Genomic DNA, 24,668 nt, shown 5'->3' with positions numbered 1-24,668 from the left:
AGTCCCTAAAATTATGAACAACAAAAAATAATGTTGATGTTGTATTTAATTTCAACAAAAACGGTTACACTCACATAACATGAAGTACAGTACTTTTATTGCACAAAATGATATGTGACAAAAATCACTTTTGTCACTATTGTAACACTTAACCTTTTCTGTAAATCTGGTACCCTCGCTTTGATAAAATTAGTTTTAGAATACTTTGGATAAGGTTCAACATTACATTACACACAGCTTCACTAATTCATGTCAAGTAAACATTAATTAAGGCACTATCAACTCATTATAAAACACCAGCATCAAACAGGACTAGGTTGACTCTTCATCAGTGAAGCATTTTTACGGACACCATCACACCAACCATCACCATATCATCTATTCTGCTTCATCATACTCATTCTTTCCTCAATTCACCTCATCCAGTTCCATATACATCCAAAACCAACAGAATTAACTACAAACTAACTAGTACTACATTACATGTCACTATACTCTGTACATGGGCCTTGTGCATTTTCTGCTGGTGTATCCGGAGGTAGCTCCTCTCTGAGAACCTCTTCCCTCAGTGAGTACAAGTAAACGACCTCTCTCCTGTGTGGACCTTCGGGGGCATCGTCACCTGATGCTGAACCTCTTCCCACACTGGGGCCAGCTGTAGGATTTCCCCTCTGTGTGGACCCTCTGGTGCCTTGGACAAGTGGGAGAAACTGACCTGGCACAGGTGGCAGCCAATTGATTTCTTCCCCATGTGCATCCTCCAACAGTTTGAGAAAATTGAACACGGGAAGCGCTTCTCTTTGGTGCTGCCACCTTCACTGATTCCGCCTCTACTACTGTTATTTGTCAAAGGGCTTGTGTAGCTACTTAGCGTTGAGGCACTGGCATTATCTGAGGTCTGGTTTAACATTAGGAGTATGTGAGGATGATGAAGGACAGGGAGTGTCTGTGTTGTCACAGGGTCCATGTTCCAGTTAATAGATCCTATAGAAGGCAGGCTGTAGGCAGCACCTGTTATGGGTTAAAACCTCTTCCTGCAGATGGTTGGCGGGAGGCTAAGATGCGTCGGCCATCTTTTGTCTACTCAGCAGGTCAATGTTCTCTGGTCCATCTTCTATTGTCTCATCTTTGACCAGCAGCAGATCAGGCTTCCCATCCTGCATGTCTTCTGACTGTAAGAGATACAGCGTGAGAGGATGTTGAATCAAGATCTGATATGAGCACCCTGCTTTGGAGCATCTTCTGATTGGGCAATGAGGGATTGCTATGAGTACAATGCAAACATGTTAGTTGATTTGATACCATTCAAACATGTTAGTTGATTGGATTACTTGACACTTTAATGGTTTGATAATTCAAAGACATGGTCCCACACTTAATGCAAAATGATTCAAGACCTGGGACTGTATCCACAAAGAGTCTCTGAGTAGAAGTCCTGATCGAGGACCAGGTCTCCACCTGTCTAGATGATCAAAAAACAAATAAAGCAACACCTTATGGCATGACGCCTGTTGTTGTGACCTACTTGTGACCTACTTGTTGTGTGTATGTACTGAACATGTGTAACTGATAGATGCACACACATACATTACATGTTAATGTTTTTAAATGTATGTAAATTGTAGTCTTTTTTGTTATGGGCTCCCGAGTGGCGCAGTGGTCTAAGGCACTGCATCTCCGTGCTTGAGGCGTCACTACAGACATCCTGGTTCGATTCCAGGCTGTATCACAACCGGCCCGTGATTGGGAGTCCCATAGTTTTGGGGCACGCCTGAGAGTTCCTCAAGTACACCAGTTGAAAACCACTGCTATGGATACAAAGCAGGGGAACCCTAAACATATTTTCATCCCTGTCCTACGGGAGAACATGGTTCCAGGGCTCACTGTGAAACTCTCTCAGCCCTTTTTAGGTTCTGAGATGTGTTTTTCCTCTACATGGCAAAGATAACTTGGATCTGTTATGGAGAACCCTCTCCATTTAACTAGAGATCAGTCAGTATAATAATGATTTACTTTACTTTCTAGGTCTTAGAGAAGAAGGGGGATGGGACGGCGCCCTCACCAAGGCGCTAGAGCCCCAAACAGCTATCTGGTACACTCTAATCCACAAAGCTCCAGATTTTCCTCGTTCCGAATTTACTGCGATTGGTTCACGCAACCGGGCCACTGCCTGCTCTGCCTACCCATTTTACAGGAGTTAGCATACCAAAAGTATGTGGACACCTGCTTGTAGAACATCTCATTCCAAAATCATGAGCATTAATATGGAGTTGGTCCCCCTTTGCTGCTATAACAGCCTCCACTCTTCTTGGAAGGATTTCCACTAGATGTTAGAACATTGCTGCAGGGACTTGCTTCCATTCAGTCACTAGAGCATTAGGGAGGTTGGGCACTGATGCTGGCCGATTAGGCCTGGCTTGCAGTCGGCGTTCCAATTCATCCCAAAACAATGATTCATTTGATTGTCCCTGTGTAAGAATTTTTCCACAAAAGATGTATAATAAACCGTCTCAATGAGTCTTAGAATGAAAAGTTCAATTTTGTGTTTATTTAACATAAACAAGTTAAATACAACATATGAAAACTACACAAAACTCCATAAACTGCATACATTCTCATTAAAAGTGTATTGGGAAAAAAGTAAGTAGTTGAGTAATGAAATAGGCATTTGAGAACATCATAAAGCCTTCACAGTACAACCACAATATGTAACAGACTGGGGACCAGCTCCCCGTCATCCAGGACCTCTGTATCAGGCGGTGTCAAAAGAAGGCCCAAAATATGAAAGATGGTGCCGTACTGTATTGTATGGTTGCCATCTTGCAAGCTCCAACTTCATTTGGCTATTTTGTGATTCTTTTGGCGTTAATCGTTACATTTTTGCACTAAATGTATTCACTATCATTTCTTATGGTTGACAAGAACTTCTGAACATCAGATTGGCAGTTATTAACCTCAATTCCGGACTTCGACTCATCTGCCCAGGGCTCTTTGTGTACCTAAGACACAATCTTCGGGCTAGAGGGATGAGAGTGGGCGCCCTGGTGAGACTAAGGCGAAGGGATAACCGGCCACCACTTCCCTCGATTCTATTGGCCAGTCACTTGATAATAAGATGGATGACCTCTGATCATGGATTTGCTACCAACGAAACTCTCGTACCTGCAATATTCTTTTTTTCTGAAACATGGCTTTCAGACAAGATATTCCCCATACCCAACTTCTATCAACACTTGTCCTTTGCCACTCGTGGTGATAAAGTCCTAGACCACTGTTACTCAACCCACAAGCAAGCGTACAAGGCCCTCCCTCGTCTCCCCTTCTGCAAATCAGATGATAACTCTACACTCCTGCTTCCTGTTTACAAACAGAAGCTCAAACAGGAAGTACCTGTGATGCGCTCTGTAGATTTTCCCGGTCAGAGTAATAAGGCAACCCCACAGAGTTACACACACTAAATAACTTTTATTTCCAGAGGACATATGAGATGGATGTGCTTTTCTGTCCCTGCAATACATCAGTCTTGTCCACTTGAAGAGAGACTGAGAAGGCTCTGACCTGAGCAGGCAGAAGGACTCTCAGGTGTCCTGCCCCCTAGCAACCTATCGGTGGCCTGGTAGCAGAGGTCACTGGGAGTTTGGGGGAGACAGTTTATGATCATCCCCAAGTCTCTCTGGCACAGTCTGGGGGATGGGTTGGAGTTAGAAAACTCACAGGAAGGGAAATCTGTAACAGCCACCAATAAATATGGGTAACATATTTACAGAAAGAAGGTTTGACAAGTAGTGTCAACAAAGTCAGCTGGGTGCCCTCCTCGACCAGCTATGTTCTGCCACCCCCATGTCGCCCTCTGTCAGTGGCAAGTAAGGAGTGCTTACTTAGCCACACAAGGACACTATATGACTGTAGTGTCGCTTTAATGACTTGTGATTGGCCAACAAGCTACATCCGCCACTCTGCATAGGCTATTCCAGTTGAGCAGTACTATTAACTTTTTATCCACAATCTCTGCCCATCGCAGTTATAATCGACTGTGAAGCCATTAGGCCTATATATTCGTTTGGGTTCACAGTGCGGACCGAACCGAGGTGTACGAATACAATACCATTGCAGCCCTACTGGATTGTATCGCTGCCGTTTTACGGGCTCCTGACCAATTCAGCTATTTTGTGTTTTTCTTTTAGCTGATCTTACCTTTTTTAGTACATAATGTTTCCGCCATTATTTCCTATGATCTAAAATAGTTTTCTGGGCATCAGAACAGCGATCACTAACCTTGATTTTGATGAAGATTTCTACTTCAATGAGTCGGCGGCGCGGGACATATTGTTTACACCTGACCTGGCCATAATCCCAGAGATTTAGAGGAGAAAGAGGCGGCGGCGTAAACCAGGCTGATTTGCGGGCACCCTGATGTGGGTCACCGAGTGAATAAACCGCATCCGCTCTCCGTTCTATTGGCGGACGTACAATCACTGGAGTACAAACTGGATGAGCTCTGTTCGAGTCTATCATATCAACGGGACCTGAATAACTGTAATATCCTATGTTTTTCTGAGTCCTGGCTGAACAAGGACATGGATAATACACATCTGGCTGGTTTTTCTATGCATCGGCAGGACAGAGCAGCAGCTTCGGGTAAACTCAGGGGGGAGGTGTGTCTTTGTTAACAACAGCTGGTGCGCAATCTCTAATATTAAGGAAATCTCAAGATGCTGCTAGCCTGAGCTAGAATACCTCATGATAAGCTGTAGAACATACTATTTACTAAGAGAATTTCCATCTATATTTTTCGTAGCTGTCTATTTAACAGCACAAACCGATGCAAACTGTATAGGGCCATAAGCAAACAAGAAAATGCTCATCCAGAAGCGGCGCTCCTAGTGGCCAGTGATTTTAATGAAGTGAAACTGATATCCGTTTTACCTAATGCAACTAGAGGCGAAAAAAAAAACTCTAGATCAGCTTTACGCCACACACAGAAACACAAACCTCTACCTCACCCTCCATTTGGAAAATCTGACCATTACTCTATCCTCCTGATTCCTGCACACAAGCAAAAACTCAAAAAGGGAAGTACAAGTGCAAGTGGTCCTGGAACTGGTACGATGAAGGTAATGCTAACCTACAGGACCCTTTGAAGAGTTTACCACATTGATCACCAGCTTCATAAATAAGTGCATCGACGATGTCGTCCCCACAGTGACCGTACGTGCATATCCCAACAAGGAGGGTAGGCAACAACACATCCGCCACACCGATCTCAACACGGGGGCCCCTCTGAGGTGCGTGCTCAGTCCCCTCCTTTACTCCCTGTTCACCCACAACTTCCGTGCACTACTCCAACACCCTCATTAAGTTTGCTGACGACACGACGGTGGTACACCTGATCACCGATGACGAGGAGGCAGCCTATAGGGAGGAGGTCATAGACCTTGCAGTGTTGTGCCAGGACAACAACTTCTCCCTCAATGTCGGCAAGACAAAGGAGCTGATCGTGGACTAAAGGAAATGGATTGCAGAGCAAGTCCCGATTCACATCGACTGGGCTGTAGTGGAGCAGGTCGGGAGCTTCAATTTTCTCGGTGTCCAAGTCACTAAGGATCTATCATGGTCCAAACACACCAACACAGTTGTGAAGAGGGCACGACAATGCCTCTTCCCCCTCAGGAGGCTGAAAAGATTTGGCATGGAACCCTAAGATCCTCAAAGTTCTACAGCTGCACCATTGAGAGCATCTTGACTGGCTGCCACACCACTTGGTATGGCAATGGGTATTATGTTTTTAGAAATGTTTACAAATTATAGAAAAATGTAAAGTTTTGAGTCAATAAGTATTCAACCATTTTGTTATGGAAAGCCTAAATAAGTTCAGGACAAACAAATGTGCTTAACAAGTCACATAATACGGACACTGTGTGCAATAATAGTGTTTAACATGATTTTTAAATGACTACCCCATCTCTGTGCCCCACACATAATTATCTGTAAGGCCAAGTACCTAACTATATGTACATAGCTACTTCAATTACCTCGTACCCCTGCACATCGACTAGGCTCTGCTACTCCCTGTAGCCATGTTATTTTTACTCGTTATTGTTATTCTGTCTATTTTTTACTCTAATTACTTTGAAAACATTCATCTTTAACTCTGCATTGCTGGAAAAGGATCCGTAAGTATTTCATTGTTAGTCTACACCTGTTGTTTACGAAGCATGTAACAAATACAATTTAATTAGACTTTTTAGGCTTAAATATGCCTTATATCACACAATGTCTGGATGCAATATTCTACACAGGAATATTCAACACTTATTCCAAATGTTACTGTCGTTATTCCATCTTTTCTACAGACAACAATGAAAATTAATCTTAGTCTTAATGCAGGGTTTGATCTAAAAGTCAGAAGCTATCGAGTGGAATGGTTACTTTCTATGCTCAAAAGTAGAATGTTTTTTCTGCTGGTGTATCCTGAGGTAGGTCAGTGCGTACAAGCAAACAGCTTCTCTCCCGTGTGGACCTTCAGGTGCATCTTCAGCTGGTCCTGGCGGGAGAACCTCTTCTCACAGTGGGGACAGCTGTAGGGTTTCTCCCCTGTGTGGACCCTCTGGTGCCTCTTCAGGTGGCCAGCCTGGGCGAAGCGCATATTACACTGGGTACAGCTGAAGGGTTTCACCCCTGTGTGGACCCTCTGGTGCCTCTTCAGGTCACCAGCCTGGACGAAGCGCATATGACACTGGGTACACCTGAAGCGTTTCTCCCCTGTGTGGATCCTCTGGTGGATCTTCACTTTCTGGGGGCAGCTGAAGCCTTTGTTACAGAACATGCAGAGGAACCGTTTCTCTTTAACATTGCCTGATGTGGCTGCCCCTCCCTGAGCCTGGGCTGTAGCCCTGTCATTTGAGTTCAATACCTGATCAAAAAGGCAGTTGTGTGAATCGGAAGGCCCCATCGATGTGGACACGAGGTCACGATCTCTGAGCGCGAGTAAAGGGGAGTGGGTTGTGACATTTGGATTTGTTTCTAAGCATTCCCTGTAATCTAAGAAATCTATTCCCTGTGAGTGTCCGTCTCCTAGGTGACTATCTGCATTCCATGTGGGAGGAACGTCGCCCTCCACTTTCACAATCACTTCATCTACAACCAGACCCTCTCCTTTCTTATCTAGGCACCCTTCAGAGTGTACACGACTACTGTACCGGTTCCAGTCCCCTCTAGACAGATCAGTCTGTGTCTCTAAACCCAAGGGCATGTTGTCAGGGTCCATCTCTGTAGCGTAAGAACAAGACGGATCACTGCCAGTCTCTAATGCGTCACCTGAGTCCCGATGGGAATGAACAGTCCTCGGGCTTGGGTTACCGTAAAGTAAATACTCTGAGCCAGGAGCAGGACAGCCCAGTGGCCTCAGCCCCAGTCTCTCTGGGTCTGATCTGTGGTCAGATCCTGTGTGTAAGAGCCTTTGTGTTACAGTTAAAGTCTCTGTGTCAGTCTCTGACTTGACGACGGCGTTCAGCGTTCCATTGATCTCTGTGATGATGCGTCGGGTTCTGGGCTGCACCGCGGTCACGTGGTCCTCCGTGGTAACAATGGGTGCAACTACAGCCGCTGCTCCAGTCTGGATGTCTCTGCTGTGCTGTGCGTCCTCTCCTTCAGTCCTCTCCTGCTTGACCAGAGACGATCCTCCAGAACCTGCCGCCACAACATCTGCCGACTGACACAAGAAGAGAGGAGGTTATTACAGGTACTTGAGTTGAATTGGATAACAACATCACAGGGAAGTCGCACAAGCTCCGTTATGGCCAATAAATGAGGATGTACCACAGAGATAGATAGAGGACTCTAGTGCCCAAAATCCTGTTTTAGCATGGGCAAAGCTATTGAGGACGTACATCGTTTTGAAGCAGTCAACACGGTGGGACTTCTTGTGGGTCACATAATCACATAATTATTTTCAGGTCATCAGGAAGGGTTTTCATCAGCAAATGAATTATACTTGTGAGTAAACATTCCATAAGTGCAGGTGGCAGTAAATCGATAAAATTGACTTAGTGTGTTGTTTGAACAGGTATTATCTGGCAGTGTGCATTAGAGGTCGACCGATTAATCAGGGCCGATTTCAAGTTTTCATAACAATCGGTAATTGTCGTTTTTGGATGCCGATTATGGCCGATTACATTGCAATCCACGAGGAAACTGCGTGGCAGGCTGACCACCTGTTACGAGAGTGCAGCATCAAAAGGACCTGGTGGCTGCAAGGAGCCAAGGTAAGTTGCTAGCTAGCATTAAATGTATCTTATAAAACAAACAATCAATCTTAACATAATCACTAGTTAACTACACATGGCTGATGATATTACTAGTTTCACTAGCTTGTCCTGCGTTGCATATAATCAATGCGGTGCCTGTTAATTTATCATCGAATCACAGCCTACTTCAACTTCACCAAACGGGTGATGATTTAATAAAAGCGCATTCGCGGAAAAAGCACAATCGTTGCACCAATGTACCTAACCATAAACATCAACGCCTTTCTTAAAATCAATGCACAAGTATATATTTTAAAACCTGCATATTTAGTTAAAAGAAATTCATGTTAGCAGGCAATATTAACTAGGGAAATTGTGTCACAAATTGTGTCACAAATTGTGTCACAAATTGTGTCACTTCTCTTGCGTTCAGTGCAAGCAGAGTCAGGGTATGACTATGAACTGTGTGAAGACCATTTCTTCCTGACGAAGACCGTAATTAATTTGCCAGAATTTTACATAATTACGACATAACATTGAAGGTTGTGCAATGTAACAGCAATATTTAGACTTAGGGTTGCCACCCGTACGATAAAATACGGAACGGTTCCATATTTCACTGAAAGAATAAACATTTTGCTTTCGAAATGATAGTTTACGGATTTGACCATATAAATATAAAACCTAAGGCTCGTATTTCTCTGTGTTTATTATATTATAATTAAGTCTGATTTAATATTTGATAGAGCAGACTGACTGAGCGGTGGTAGGCAGCATAAGTCGCGGTATATTGTAATGTGTCTAGTTTGAGAAACAGACGCCTCACAAGTCCTCAACTGGCAGCTTCATTAAATAGCACCCGCAGAACACCAGTGTCAACGTCAACAGTGGAGAGGCGACTAAAGGATGCTGGCCTTAATAAAGCTGCCAGTTGAGGACTTGTGAGGCATCTGTTTCTCAAACTAGACACTAATGTAATTGTCCTCTGGCTCAGTTGTGCACTGGGGACTCCCACTCCTCTTTCTATTCTGGTTAGAGCCAGTTTGCGCTGTTCTGTGAAGGGAGTAGTACACAGCGTTGTACCAGATCATCAGTTTCTTGGCAATTTCTCGCCTGAAGAGTTTCAGAAGAAAGGTCTTTGTTTCTTGCCATTTTGAACCTGTAATCGAACCCACAAATGCTGATGCTCCAGATACTCAACTCGTCTAAAAAGGCTGGTTTTATTGCTTCTTTAGTCAGCACAGTTTTCAGTTGCGCTAACATAATTGCAAAAGTGTTTTCTAATGATCAATTAGCCTTTTAAAATTATAAACTTGGATTAGCTAACACAGCGTGCCATTGGAACACAGGAGTGATGGTTGCTGATAATGGGCCTCTGTACGCCTATGTAGATATTCCATTAATAATCAGCTGTTTCCAGCTACAATTTACAACATTAACTATGTCTACACTGTATTTCTGATCAATTTGATGTTATTTTAATGGACAAAATGTTTTGCTTTTCTTTCAAAAACAAGGACATTTCTAAGTGACCCCAAACTTTTGAACGGTAATGTATCTAAATGAGATATTTATGTTTATAATTTTCAATAATTTTACTAACATTTCTAAAAACATGTTTTCACTTTGTCATTATAAGGTATTGTGTGTAGATTGGTGAGAGAAAAAAGCAATTGAATCCATTTTGAATTAAGGGTATAACACAACAAAATGTGTAATAAGTCAAGGGGTATGAATCCTTTCTGACACACTATTATGCTTACCTCTATCGTGATGATGTGCTGGGTTGAGGTTCCTCTCCCCTCATCAAAGGTGATTGGTTGGTCATCTCTCCATGTATTGTGTCCCGCTGGCTTCCCAAAGCTCCTGTAGCGTCCAGTGAGATGTCCTTCACCTGAGAGAGTGATTGAGGGGTGCTTAGGTTAGCTATCGTCAATGCTCAAATGTATATTGTACACTACTGACAATGTTTAGAATTGTCAAGGATGTTAGGTAACACTTTTAGTAACTTCTTGCAAGATCGCTATGTAATCAGAGGAATTATTGCATATTATCCAAACACATACAGGGAGGGACCGGGCAAAATGTACCTCTTGCCATTCCTCTATATCGGTCGAGGATCTTGACACTTCTGGGACGACTGGCGAGGATGCGCTCTCGCATTGTCCTCTCTGCGCGCTCCCGTGACACCTTCAGTTCCAGTAGCTGAAGTTTCCTCCTCAATGCGCCGTTTTCTTTCTGGCTTTGACTTATTTCCAAACGAAACACTGCATAGTCGTCGTCTACTAGTTTACAGATCTCTGCCACGGCTGCATTCGCTAGCACCTCCACAATGGAGGCTATTTGAGTGTGAAAAATCATAACGTTACGGTTACAATTAGCCAACGTTAGCAGCGTTACCTAGATAACATCTATCAACCCCAAGTCCTGTCTCCAACGCAAATTAAATATTACCTGAGGTAAGTATGCTATGCTGTACGGTTCGATTGGTCATATTTTGAGGTCCAGGGTGTTAATAAACGTCTAAATGACGATGCTAACTTGGAAATTGTTCGTTGTCGCTGTTCACTTCCGCTTACACTGAATAGAGAGGATCGTATTGGCATAAGTCATAGGTCAAAGGGTGTGGTGAAATAAAATAAAAAATGATGCGTGCTGTTCTTTGAAATACGGTACTGCTTATTACGTTACACATAAATTCTCCTACGGTCAGTATCTTTTAAGCTCATGTTTAGAAATAATACTGTGTTAGTAAGAGTACAAAATAATATTAATTTATTCAACTCAGTAAGGTAAATATTAAACTGTCCTTGATATAGATTAGGTTTACTGTCTATAAAAACAGGTAGTTACACAATCCTGTTTCAAATTACAATTTAACAAAGGGTTAACGAGGGGTATGTGGTTAATTACCCTCACCCCAAGACACATGATAACTATACTATGTCAGATAAAGAATGGTTCCCTTTGTACATCTCAGCCACTCTGATTTCTCCCAAGTGTGGACACTCCTAGGTCTGATTAGGTAACTCAGGAAGGAGAAGCTCTTGTAACATAAATTGCACTTGATTTGCCTTTCCTTGGTGTGAACGATCTGGTGCCTCTTCACATAAGTCGCCTCCGTGAAGCGTCTGTCCTAACGCATGGCTTCCCACGTTGTGACCCAATGACACCAGAGGAGGTAGAAGCAGGAGTCACCACCCTCAGGTGGTTAGTCTTTGAGCTCCCTCCTTGACCTCTAGCCATTGTTTGGGTATCGTTAGGATTGTGTGCTGTGGGATAGGCTAGGTACCTCTTGTGGTGAATGCCCATCCGAACACGATCTCTATTAATGGGGTAAAAATAAGGTAACCAAGGAAGGCTAGACCTAGGTCCAACTCTAGGCTTCTTATGAACTCAGTTACTAGGCATTAAATGAGATCCTGAAGGAGAAGATACTTCTTGAAAGACTACCACTAGGGGGGTCTCCCACCACTCTCTGTGAAGGCTAAAGCCCAGGGTGACCTGCGCTGTTCATCATGGATACTGTGGTGTTTGTATCATAGGAACAGGAGGGTCTATCTCTATCAGCCCCAGGCCCTGCTTCATCTCTGCACTGAGACTGTGAAGAGAAGGGTCTGGGCTGCAGACTGGATCCCTGACTGGAGTCTCTGTCTCTCTGATGACCAACCGGACTGAGGTTGTTCAGTCCACCTGTCCACTGGTTGTGTTCTGTGTGGTGGTGGGGTCTCTGTCCCTCGTGGTTCGGTCCTGGTTCCGACTCGGGAAGGAAGAGTAATGGCTCCTGATCCAGGGTCCTGATCCGGTGCCAGGGTATGTGACCTTCAGAGGTCCAGTTTCTCCCACCAGCAACACTGGATATCAGCAGGTCTTCATGGACTGCAGACTGCATAACGGTTTATAAGAATCATGTTTCCTTATAAACCTTTTCACCAAGACAAGTAAATGTATTGACTAGATTATTAGTCACATGCACAGGTGTAATTGATGGATGTAATAGCAGGGTACGGTGAAATTCTCCAACAGTGCAGGTTAATGGGGGGGGGGGGGGTAGTGTGTCCATGGGTGGGCAGTGGGTAGTAATTCCAGGGTATGTGGGGGGGTAGCTGCCTAGTGGTGACTATTCAGCAGCCTGATGGTCTGGGTGAAGAAGCTATCAGCCAGTCTGACAGTTTTTGCCATACTGCCCACATCTGAGTGATGGAAGCGTGGCGAACAGGGCATGGCTTGGGTGGCTGAGGTCCTTGATGATCTTCTTTGCCTTCCTGCAACACTTGGTGTTGTAGGTATTCTGGAGGACAGGCAATGTGAACCCAATGTTGTGTTCAGCTGAGCGTACCACCTTCTGTAGAGCCTTGCGGTCAGCGGTGGTGGAGTTGATGTACCAGGCTGTGATGCAGCCCGACAATATGCTCTCAATGGTGCTCCTGTAGAACACTTCAAGGGCCCTCTGGGACAGGCAGAATTTCTTCAGCCACCTGAGGTTAAAGAGTCGCTGTCTTGCTTTCTTCACCAGTGTCTGTGTGATTTGACCATTTCAGCTTCTCGGAAATGTGCACGCCGAGGAACTTAACATTTTTGACCGTCTCCACGGCAGTCCCATTGATGATGGGGGTGTGTCCAGCCTGGCTCCTCCTGAAGTCCACAATGAGCTCCTTTGTTTTGCTGATGTTGAGAGGTTGATACCTGGCATCACACCATCACACCATCAGAGTGCCTACCTCCTCTATTTTAGGCCATCTCATCATTGTTTGTAATCAGGCCTACTACTGTCGTGTCGTCAACGAACTTGATGATACAGTTGGAACTGTGCCACGCAGTAGTGGGTATAGAGGTTGTACAGGAGGGGGCTGAGGACGCACCCTTGTGGGGCCCCCGTGTTAATTATCAGTGTGATGGATGTGTTGTCTACCCTCACCACCTGGGGGCGGCCTGTCAGGAAGTCCAGGATCCAGTTGCAGAGGAAGGTGTTCAGTCACCCCATACCCGGAGTACAGTGGCTGGTGAAAGTATTCACCCCATTAGCATTTTTCCTATTTTGTTGCCTTACAACCTGGAATTAAAAATTATTTTGGGGGGGGTTAGTATCATTTGATTTACACAACATGCCTACCACTTTGAAGATGCAAAATATTTTTTTCTTGTGAAACAAACAAGAAATAAGACAAAAAAACGGAGAACTTGAGCGTGCACAACTATTCACCCCCCCCCCCCCCCCCCCAAAGTCAATACTTTGAGGAGCCACCTTTTGCAGCAATTATAGCTGCAAGTCTTTTGGGGTATGGCACATCTAGCCACTGGGATCTTTGCCCCTTCTTCAAGGAAAAGCTGCTCCAGCTCCTTCAAGTTGGATGGGTTCCGCTGGTGTACAGCAATCTTTAAGTCATAGCACAGATTCTCAATTGGATTGAGGTCTGGGCTTTGACTAGGCCATTCCAAGACATTAAATGTTTCCCCTTAATCCACTCGAGTGTTGCTTTAGCAGTATGCTTAGGGTCATTGTACTGCTGGAAGATGAACCTCCGTCCCAGTCTCAAATCTCTGGAAGACTGAAACAGATTTCCCTCAAGAATTTCCCTGTATTCCTTCAATTCTGACCAGTTTCCCAGTCCCTGCCGATGGGAAAAACATCCCCACAGTGAAGCATGGTGGTGGCAGCATCATGCTGTGGGGATGTTGTTCTCGGGGTGATGAGAGCTGTTGGGTTTGCACCAGACATCGCGTTTTCCTTGATGGCCAAAAAGCTACATTTTAGTCTCATCTGACCAGAGTACCTTCGTCCATATGTTTGGGGAGTCTCCCACATGCCTTTTGGCGAACACCAAACGTTTTTGCTTATTTATTTCTTTAAGCAATACCTTTTTTTATGGCCACTCTTCCGTTATGCCCTGCTCTTTTGAGTGTATGGCTTAAAGTGGTCCTATGGACAGATACTCCAATCTCCGCTGTGGAGCTATGCAGCGCATTCAGGGTTAGCTTTGGTCTCTTTGTTGCCTCTCTGATTAATGCCCTCATTGCCTGGTCTGTGAGTTTTGGTGGGCGGCCCTCTCTTGGCAGGTTTGTTGTGGTGACATATTCTTTCCATTTTTTAATAATGGATTTGTGGGATGTTCAAAGTTCCTGATATTTTTTTTATAACCCAACCCTGATCTGTACTTCTCCACAACTTTGTCCCTGACCTGTTTGGAGAGCTCCTTGGTCTTCATGGTGCCCCTTGCTTAGTGGTGTTGCAGACTCTGGGGCCTTTCAGAACAGGTGTATATATACTGAGATCATGTGACACTTAGATTGCACACAGTTATTCTTTATTTAACTAATTATGTGACTTCTGAAGGTAATTGGTTGCACCAGATCTTGTTTAGGGGCTTCATAGCAAAGGGGGTGAATACATATACACTCACCACTTCTATTGTGTATGTCCATTACATGAAATCCAAATAAAAATCAATTTAAATTACAGGTTGTAATGCAACAAAATAGGAAAAACGCCAAGGGGGATGAATCCTTTTGCAAGGCACTGTAAGTTGTGCCAAGAGACCACTTTTTTTTTCGACAAGATATGTTTTCAAAAATGTCATGTTTAAATAAATTCAGATTATTTCCAGGGACACACAACATCCTGAAATATACTGAACACAAATATAAATGCAACATGCAACAATTTCATAAAGTTACAGTTCATATAAGGAAATCAGTCAATTGAAAAATTCATTAGGGCCCTAATCTATGGATTTCACATGACAGGAAATACAGATGTTTGGTCACAGATACCTTCACGGTATCTCTTTGTATTCAAATTGCCATCAATAAAATGCAATTGTGGTGTTGTCCGTAGCTTATGCCTGCTCATACCATAACCCCACCGCCACCATGGGGCACTCTGTTCACAACATTGACATTAGAAACCGCTTGCCATACATGTGGTCTGCGGTTGTGAGGCCGGTTGGACATTCTGCCAAATTCACAAAAACAACAGAGGCAGCTTACGGTAAAGAAATTAACATTCAATGGCAACAGCTCTGGTAGACATTCCTGCAGTCAGCATGCCAATTACACGCTCCCTAAAACATTGAGACATCTGTGGCATTGTGTTGTGTGACAAAACTGCACATTTTAAAGTGGCCTTTTATTGCCCCCAGCACAAGTTGCACATGTGTATTTTTATTTATTTTTACCCCCTTTATCTCTCAATTTCAATTACGATCTTGTCTCGGGAGAGGAGATAGTCGAGTCATGCGTCCCCTGAAACATGTTTTATTTCAACTCATGAAACATGGGAACAACACTTTTATATATTGCATTTACAGTGCCTTGCGAAAGTATTCGGCCCCCTTGAACTTTGCGACCTTTTGCCACATTTCAGGCTTCAAACATAAAGATATAAAACTGTATTTTTTTGTGAAGAATCAACAACAAGTGGGACACAATCATGAAGTGGAACGACATTTATTGGATATTTCAAACTTTTTTAACAAATCAAAAACGGAAAAATTGGGCGTGCAAAATTATTCAGCCCCCTTAAGTTAATACTTTGTAGCGCCACCTTTTGCTGCGATTACAGCTGTAAGTCGCTTGGGGTATGTCTCTATCAGTTTTGCACATCGAGAGACTGAAATTTTTTCCCATTCCTCCTTGCAAAACAGCTCGAGCTCAGTGAGGTTGGATGGAGAGCATTTGTGAACAGCAGTTTTCAGTTCTTTCCACAGATTCTCGATTGGATTCAGGTCTGGACTTTGACTTGGCCATTCTAACACCTGGATATGTTTATTTTTGAACCATTCCATTGTAGATTTTGCTTTATGTTTTGGATCATTGTCTTGTTGGAAGACAAATCTCCGTCCCAGTCTCAGGTCTTTTGCAGACTCCATCAGGTTTTCTTCCAGAATGGTCCTGTATTTGGCTCCATCCATCTTCCCATCAATTTTAACCATCTTCCCTGTCCCTGCTGAAGAAAAGCAGGCCCAAACCATGATGCTGCCACCACCATGTTTGACAGTGGGGATGGTGTGTTCAGTGTGATGAGCTGTGTTGCTTTTACGCCAAACATAACGTTTTGCATTGTTGCCAAAAAGTTCAATTTTGGTTTCATCTGACCAGAGCACCTTCTTCCACATGTTTGGTGTGTCTCCCAGGTGGCTTGTGGCAAACTTTAACCGACACTTTTGATGGATATCTTTAAGAAATGGCTTTCTTCTTGCCACTCTTCCATAAAGGCCAGATTTGTGCAATATACGACTGATTGTTGTCCTATGGACAGAGTCTCCCACCTCAGCTGTAGATCTCTGCAGTTCATCCAGAGTGATCATGGGCCTCTTGGCTGCATCTCTGATCAGTCTTCTCCTTGTATGAGCTGAAAGTTTAGAGGGACGGCCAGGTCTTGGTAGATTTGCAGTGGTCTGATACTCCTTCCATTTCAATATTATCGCTTGCACAGTGCTCCTTGGGATGTTTAAAGCTTGGGAAATATTTTTGTATCCAAATCCGGCTTTAAACTTCTTCACAACAGTATCTCAGACCTGCCTGGTGTGTTCCTTGTTCTTCATGATGCTCTCTGCGCTTTTAACGGACCTCTGAGACTATCACAGTGCAGGTGCATTTATACGGAGACTTGATTACACACAGGTGGATTGTATTTATCATCATTAGTCATTTAGGTCAACATTGGATCATTCAGAGATCCTCACTGAACTTCTGGAGAGAGTTTGCTGCACTGAAAGTAAAGGGGCTGAATAATTTTGCACGCCCAATTTTTCAGTTTTTGATTTGTTAAAAAAGTTTGAAATATCCAATAAATGTCGTTCCACTTCATGATTGTGTCCCACTTGTTGTTGATTCTTCACAAAAAAATACAGTTTTATATCTTTATGTTTGAAGCCTGAAATGTGGCAAAAGGTCGCAAAGTTCAAGGGGGCCGAATACTTTCGCAAGGCACTGTATATTGTTCTTCAGTGTATATGTAGATATTTGTTAGAAAGAATACTATATTTGCCTTGACAGAGTGATGCTGAATGTAAAACATGGTTAAACTTACTCTACTCTTCCCTACTTGAAAAAAAAAAAGACAAGTAGAATAACTCCTCACTTATCATGATATCTTTTCTGTACATCTGGTACCCTCGCTTTGATAAAATACATTTTAGAATACTCTGTAAAAGGTTCATCATATTCACTACTTTGCCTCATCACACTCATTATTACCTCAGTTCACTTCATCCAGTTCCCTAATACATCCAAAATCATCAGAATTAAATACAAACAAACTAGTACTACATTACATGTCACTATACTCTATACATGGGCGGTGTGCATTTTCTGCTGGTGTATCCTGAGGTAGCTCCTCTCTGAGAACCTCTTACAGCAGTGCCTTTGGCCTCTCTCCCATGTGGACCTTCAGGTGATTCTTCAGATGGTGTCGGTGGGAGAATCTCTTCTCACACTGGGGGCAGCTGTACGGTTTCTCCCCTGTGTGGACTCTCTGGTGTCTCTTCAGGTTGGACGAGTCAGAGAAACTGGCCCTGCACAGGTGGCAGCCAAACGGTTTTGTGTGCATCCTCTGGTGGATCTCCACCTGTTTGGGGAAACTGAAGGCTATCCCACAGAATGGACACGGAAAGCGCTTCTCTTTGCCACTGGATCTACTGACACCGTTACCACTACTGTCATTTGTCAATGGTCTTGTGTAGCCATTTAGTGTTGAGGCACTGGCATTGTCTGAGGTCTGGTTTAACATTAGGGGTGTGTGAGGAGGACGAAGGCCAGGGAGTGTCTGTGTTGTCGCAGAGTCCATGTTCCAGTTGATAGATCCTATAGAAGGCAGGCTGAAGGCAGCAACTGTTAGGGGGTTAAGCTGAGGCACCATCAGTCTCTCTGAATCACAACTATAGGAGCAGGACGGAGCATCGCTAGCAGAGTCTGTGTCTGTTCTGTCCTGCCGCATACCAATAACTCCCCGTCCCCACTGACAAAATCTACGCCTCGTCCTGGTCTCAGCCAGTCTGTTGTCATGGAGACTAAGTTTGGTTGTTGTTTTGTGTTCGACTGTCTGTTTATGGTTGTGGTTAACAGTGTTGTTACCCAGCCCAGAGTTGAGGACGCTGTACCATCCACTGGATTCCACTATGTCACCTCTGGTCCTGCCCTGCTCATTGATTTTGTCCCCTGAGCTCTTGGCTGCACCAGTCTGGGAATCCAAGATGGCCGCCCAGTCTCCACTTTTAGCGTCCACCCAACCACCTGTATGTTTTTGTATGTAAACATAAGTTGTATTGATTTAATTTTATAAATGAAGAAAAATATAAAAATAATAGCCAGGTGCATCACTATTCACATTGAAGATCTATTACTGTATGTCGGTGATATGTATTTCTCCCTTACCTTGCTCCCCCATCTTCAGTCCACTCAGCAGGTCAATGCTCTCTGGTCCGTCTTCTATGGTCTCCTCTTTGACCAGCAGCAGATCAGGCTTCCCATCCTCCATGTCTACTGACTGTAAGAGATACAGAGTGAGAGGATGTTGGATCAAGAAATCTGATATGAGCACCCTGCTATGGAGCATCTTCTGATTGGGCAAACGTGTTAGTATGCAAATGTGTTAATTTATTTGATTACTTGACACTCTTTAATGGTTTGATAATTCAAAGGCATGGTCTCACACTTAAGAATAATTAATGAAGACATGGGCCCGTATCCACAAAGAGTCTCAGAGTAGGAGTGCTGATACAGGAACCCCTGACCTAATACCATCAGACAGTAGTTCACAGTGGGCTCACCTCAGTGAGACTATGTGTGGTCCTGTGCTGCTCAGCTGGTTCCTCTGTGGGTTCAGGAGGAGGTGTAGTCTGGTTGTCCTCCATGACCATGGTCCCCTCAGGGTTCCCCAGACCCTCCTCACACCCCTCCTCCTTCACCAGCAGCATCTCTGGACCCTCCTCCTCCTGGAAGAGACAGGTGATACAGATTATACAGACATACACTCCCTCAGGTACGTACACACAGATAAACACACTTTCAACATGGAGTGTTTACCCATCCCCACTACATTTGAGTCCTATACTGTAGTTACAGAATGACTTCTTTGTTTTTAAACCCATCATGGTGGACATAAATGTGGGTTAAAAAAAGTCAAAAGTCATCAGACAAACCTGACCAAACTATTCTGACGTGTACAGTAGGTGTTTGCTAGTGTGTAGGTATATTTAGTAAGTGTATATTGGTTATGAAGCGCTGTCAGCTGTATGCAGAATAGGGTGAGATCACATGTGAGTGACACTAAAGAGTTTATGAAAGTCTTTAACTTGCCTCCTCCACTTCATCAATACTGATTGAAGTGTATTTAACATGTGACGTCAATAAGGGATCATAGCGTTCACCTGGTCAGTCTGATCTCTTAGTGACGTCACTTGTTTCAATCAGTGTAGATGATGGGGAGGAGACAGGTTAAAGAAGGAATTTTATGCTCTGAGACAACTGAGACATGGATAGTGTGTGTGTGCCATTCAGTGTGAATAGGCAAGACAAAATACTTAAGTGCCTTTGAACGGTGTATGACAGTAGGTGCCAGGCACACCTGTTTAAGTGTGTCAAGAACTGCAATGCTGCTGGGTTTTTCATGCTCAACAGTTTTCCATGTGTATCAAGAATGGTCCACCACCAAAAGGACATCCGGCCAACTTGACAACTGTGGGAAGCATTGGAGTCAACATGGGCCAGCATCCCTGTGGAACGCTTTCGACACCTTGTAGAGTCCATGCCCAGACAAATTGAGGCTGCTCTGAGGGCAAAAGGGGGTGCAAAGGTGTTCCTAATGTTTCATATACTCAGTGTATATCACACAATACCTGGATGCAACATTTTTAACCATGAATATTCAACACTGAAATCTTAGTTTTCTGCTGACAACAATGAAAAATGTAGTTCAATACCTAAATGAAGACGACAGGGCTGTGTGAATCGGAAGGTACTGTCGTGTCTTTACTATCATTAAACTGAAGATATAGTTTTCATCAAAGATTCTCTGTCATTAGTATTAAGCGATCAACTGATTAATCATGTAAATGTAATTAACTAGGAAGTCGGGGCACCAAGGAAAAATAGTCAGATTACAAAGTTATAATTTCCTAAAATAACTTTTCAGATATTTTATCTGATCAATTAGTCTTCAAATTATTTAATTTACCTCACGTTAGTCTCATTCCAAACGTTGTAAATTGTTGGTTACCTTACTCTTCACTATGAGTCATCCATACAGTCATCCATACATCAATTGTCTTAAATCATTTATTTATTACTAACTAAGTAATTCACAGAAATGCATAAACAAACAGTAAATATGGTTACAAGAACTGATAGGAGAATGTGCCCTAGTGGGCTAAACCGGCATGGCGGCTTGTTAGACAAAAGGGGAAGTGGGGGTCGACTAAGAAGTCACTACAAAGTTGATAATTATAACAATTGAAATGCTAATCCTTTGCACATGAACACTCACTCATTGGGAACAATTGCAATCAATATATATATTTACACTTAGTGTGTCGTCTTGATTGCTGGTGAAAAGTTTGTTTCTTTTGTAGAATTGTCCGTCTCTCTCTCTCTGTCGTGGTTATAGTGGATAGTTCAGAGTGACATTCATTCGTTTCGTTATAGAATTAATGTTTCGGCGGTTGCCGTTCTTCGAGTTCAATGATACCGAATTCCTAGCTACAGACTAGTAATTCATATCAAAGACTTGTTCTTATTCTGTCGGTATCGATAGTCTAAGAGTTTAACCACGTGGTATGGTTAAAAGACTCAGCAATGGTCCAAAACCTTTGTCCTCCCCTAATGGAGAAAAACATGGTCTGGTGATAATTTCTCAAAGTTGGGTTTTATTCTGAATGGCAGAAAAGGGCTGTCCCAGGATGTCTGACCCTAACTGGGCTCAGGGGCGGTCCTCTGATTTAGTTAACTCCAATCCCCTTTTTGAGTTTTCCTTCATTAAACAGTTCAAAATCATTGTAAAATTGTGTAAACAGTATCATACTCACTCATTCATCTTATACAACAATTAGATGTAAACCTCATATCGGAGGCTATTATATAAACAGCGTTATGGTAATGTGGCCACACCGTCTCCCATGAGCTTCCCCAAGTTGTGACAAACGGACCAGTTCGTAGCTGGATTCTTCACCAATCTTTTATACTTTCTCCGGAACATGAAATTTGTTCGTACCTCAAGTTGTGTGAGGTAGAATAAATTCCTTTGTGCTCCATGAAAATCTACTCTCTCTATACTGTGTGTCCATGAGGAGATCCTCAGGAATTTCTGACCACAGCAGCCTAGTTGAAGGAGGCAAGGGGAGGCAGGGAGAGGGGGATGGGGCTTGCTATACCCAAAGAGGCCAACGTCATGACAGTACCATCGACGTGGACACTGGGTCTCGATCCCTGACTCTACACATTTTGCGATGGGGTGGAGAGAAGATTTTGCAATTGTATAACTAATTTCATGCAATTCTACTCATTTTGCCGTAGGATGGAGAGAAATGTTTGCAGTTTTTAATATGATATCCGATTGAGCGTGACTAACAAAATCAAAATCAATGGGGGCCCCCTGGATGGTAATTTGACCATGATTGCTACACGTTTACATAGCTGGCTGGAGTAATTTACCAATCTTAGTCCACTCTTAAAAATGTTAGCTGACATTGGCTGATTGAGCGGCTGACATAAGAGAAACTGCTGATGCACAACCAAATTTTGAAATTGCATCTTGTGTATTCTAAATCGCAACATTAAGTTGAGACCCAGACTGAGTTAGCATTTTTTATTTTATTTATCCATTTTGGAAATTGATATGCGGGCCGGCAGTTGCCCATCTTTGCTCTAAACCTAAGGATATGTTGCCAGAATTCATCTTTGTAGTGTCAGAACAAAACAGATCGTCACCATCACCACGGGAATGAACCGTCCTCTGGCTCTGGTGAAATACCAGTAAATACTCTGAGCCAGGAGCAGGAGGACAGCCCAGTCTCCCCAGCACCATTCTCTCTGGGTCTGAAGTGTGGTCAGATCCTGTGTGTTAAAGTTAGTCTCTGTGTCTGTCTCGAGGATGGCGTTAGACTGACCTCTGTGATGCTGCGTCTGGTACTGGCCTGGGGTGCGGCGAGGTCTTTCCTAACTACAGGGGGCACTGCTCCAGCCACTGCTCCAGTCTGGATGTCTCTGCTGTGCTGTGGGTCCTCCTCTCCTTCAGACCTCTCCTGCTTGACCCCAGGACCTGCAGCCTCTGCATATGCAGACTGACACAAGAAGAGAGGAGGTTATTATCGGTACATGAGTTGAATTGTATAACAATGTCATAGGGAAGTCTCACAAGCTCCCCTATGGCAGATAAATAAGGATGTACATGTAAGCAAGTGAATAGCTGAGGGGAGCTTTTTTTTAAACAAACACGCCACATTTGCTGTACTTAAATGTTTTGTCACACTATGACACTAACCTCTATCACGATAACATGCTGGGTTGAGGTTCCACTCCCCTCATCTATAGCTATGGGTTGATCATCTCTCCACGCATTGTGTCCCGCTGGCTTCACAAAGCTCCTGTGGCCTCCAGTGAGTTGTCCTTCATGTAAGAGAGTAATTGGGGGGGAAAGGGGTGGTTAAGTTATGTACTACAAATGCTCAACAGTATATTGTACACTATTGGCCGTCTACAATTGATCAATGCAATTGATCAATGCATTGTTCCATGCATCACATTCTTTAATTGTATAAAGTAATATGAAATTCAGTAAATCAAGAATCTGGTTAGAATAGTGTTTGTCTTTGTGCAAGAGTAATTTGTTCTTAATTGATCTGCCTACTGGTAAAATACAAAACAATTGTGCAAAATCGCTTAGTAATCAGGTGAAGTATTGCATACTATCCCAAAACTGACCGAGACCCAGTTCTGGGTAACACATCGGAACGTAAGTGCTGAAGGGAACCGGGCGACAGGCCCCGCAGTCTTCTGCAAAATGTACCTCTTGCCATTCCTCTGTATCGGTCGAGGACCTTGACACTACTGGGACGACTGGCGAGGACGCGCTCTCTCGTTGTCCTCTCTGCGCGCTCCCGTGCCATCTTCAGTTCCAGTAGCTGTAGTTTCCTCCGCAATGCCCTGTTTTCTTTCTGGCTTTGAGTTATTTCTAAACGACACACTGCATAGTCGTCGTCTACGAGTTTACAGATATCTGCCACGGCTGCATTCGCTAGAACCTCCATAATGGAGGCTATTTGAGTGTGAAAAACCATACAGTTAGCCATTGTTAGCAGGTAAAGTAGCTAGCCTTACCTAGATAACGCCTATCAACCAAGTCCTGTCTCCAATGCGAATGAACGACTACATGGGGTTATATGTGTTGCGGAGCAGTTAAATTAGTCAAATTTTGAGTTCCATGTCGTTAATAAACGTATATCAATTAAAAACAATGTATTGTGTTCTTGGTCACTGTTTACTTTCGTTGCACTGAAGAGAAATGATCTTATTGGTTGGCGTCATAGCTCAAAGGGTGTGGCAAAATAAAATATGTATACGCGCTGTTCATTGACTTACGGTAATGCTTATTACGTTACACATCAAACCTATTCACGATTAGTATATTTCAAGGGGTCTTCACTAGCGTACACAGCTTCAGTCATAATTATGGTTAAAAACTGACTATTTCTCTTAACATTTCATTTTAAACCTAACCACAACGCCTAACCTTAAATTAAAACTAAAAAGCAAGTTTTCAGGCATTTTTATAATAGCCAATTTTGACTTTGTGGCTGTGGAATCTAGTGAAAGCCCTTTCAAGCTCCGAGCAGTAAATTACCTTTAAAAGAATGGCTGGCAAGATCCTATCGGTGGCAGGAACAAGAACCTATTGGTTCGAAGGAAATGTTTAATTCTAAATGATAAGCAAATAAGAAGTCAACGTATAAAAAGGACATGATTTGTCATGAACATTTTATCACCTATTATGGGGGGGCTTTTGGGTGTTTTAAATGGGCTTTGTCCATTCTGATGGTTTTATACTGTTTAATGAAACTTCAACCAAAAGATGGAATATAGTGGTCACTCTGAATGCAGTGGTTGACATAACGAATGAAAAAGCCAGGGAGGGGTTATTGTGACAGGGTAGGAACCAGTGTTTCCCATTGAACCCTAATTCATGTTACATTAAATGTTTTCTCTTACTGTAGCTTGGATGTAGATAAAATATTTATGCTTTGCCTATTACTCTGATTTAGGATATACCGTTGCACAAGCATGCTGACCTAGGCATACACCAGGTATCAGGCTATATTAGCGAGATAGCCCTGACTAGGTACATTTCGAAAACGATTTATTTTAGCCACAGCTTGCTAATAAAATACAAAATAACTGTTTGCAGTTGTAATATTTGTGTTGTGGAGAAAT

General features: G+C 43.3%; 2 protein-coding genes across 2 annotated transcripts; both read right to left on the bottom strand.

Moving 5' to 3' along the window:
• Positions 1-2,526: 2,526 nt before the first annotated feature.
• On the bottom strand, positions 2,527-10,828 carry LOC139418907 (uncharacterized). The gene is made up of 3 exons (XM_071168689.1): positions 10,337-10,828; positions 10,010-10,140; positions 2,527-7,711 (listed from the first exon to the last, which is right to left on the bottom strand). The coding sequence occupies exons 1-3, from the start codon at positions 10,605-10,607 to the stop codon at positions 6,482-6,484; spliced, it is 1,632 nt and encodes a 543-aa protein (XP_071024790.1). The 5' UTR covers positions 10,608-10,828; the 3' UTR covers positions 2,527-6,481.
• Positions 10,829-17,235: 6,407 nt separating this feature from the next.
• LOC139418905 (uncharacterized) lies at positions 17,236-23,740 on the bottom strand. The gene is made up of 6 exons (XM_071168686.1): positions 23,248-23,740; positions 22,723-22,847; positions 22,349-22,522; positions 19,016-19,180; positions 18,621-18,732; positions 17,236-18,479 (listed from the first exon to the last, which is right to left on the bottom strand). The coding sequence occupies exons 1-6, from the start codon at positions 23,528-23,530 to the stop codon at positions 17,599-17,601; spliced, it is 1,740 nt and encodes a 579-aa protein (XP_071024787.1). The 5' UTR covers positions 23,531-23,740; the 3' UTR covers positions 17,236-17,598.
• Between the last annotated feature and the right edge of the window lie 928 nt (positions 23,741-24,668).

The sequence above is a fragment of the Oncorhynchus clarkii genome, chromosome 10 (genome assembly GCF_045791955.1).
Source record: "Oncorhynchus clarkii lewisi isolate Uvic-CL-2024 chromosome 10, UVic_Ocla_1.0, whole genome shotgun sequence".
NCBI classification, from domain to species: domain Eukaryota; kingdom Metazoa; phylum Chordata; class Actinopteri; order Salmoniformes; family Salmonidae; genus Oncorhynchus; species Oncorhynchus clarkii.
The sequence above is the reverse complement of the archived record's forward strand: the minus strand, read 5'-3'. Positions and strand labels throughout refer to the sequence as shown.

Bases quoted from the DNA above. Each gene is read 5' to 3' on its own strand.
- LOC139418905 (XM_071168686.1), bottom strand. From the start codon at position 23,530: ATGGCTAACTGTATGGTTTTTCACACTCAAATAGCCTCCATTATGGAG. The intron at 22,848-23,247 runs GTACATTTTGCA...TCTTACATGAAG, and splicing joins ATACAGAGGAATGGCAAGAG to GACAACTCACTGGAGGCCAC. The intron at 19,181-22,348 runs GTCAGTCTAACG...TGTCTCTTCCAG, and splicing joins CCAGACGCAGCATCACAGAG to GAGGAGGAGGGTCCAGAGAT.
- LOC139418907 (XM_071168689.1), bottom strand. From the start codon at position 10,607: ATGATTTTTCACACTCAAATAGCCTCCATTGTGGAGGTGCTAGCGAAT. The intron at 10,141-10,336 runs GTACATTTTGCC...TCACTCTCTCAG, and splicing joins ATATAGAGGAATGGCAAGAG to GTGAAGGACATCTCACTGGA. The intron at 7,712-10,009 runs GTAAGCATAATA...TTCTTGTGTCAG, and splicing joins AGCACATCATCACGATAGAG to TCGGCAGATGTTGTGGCGGC.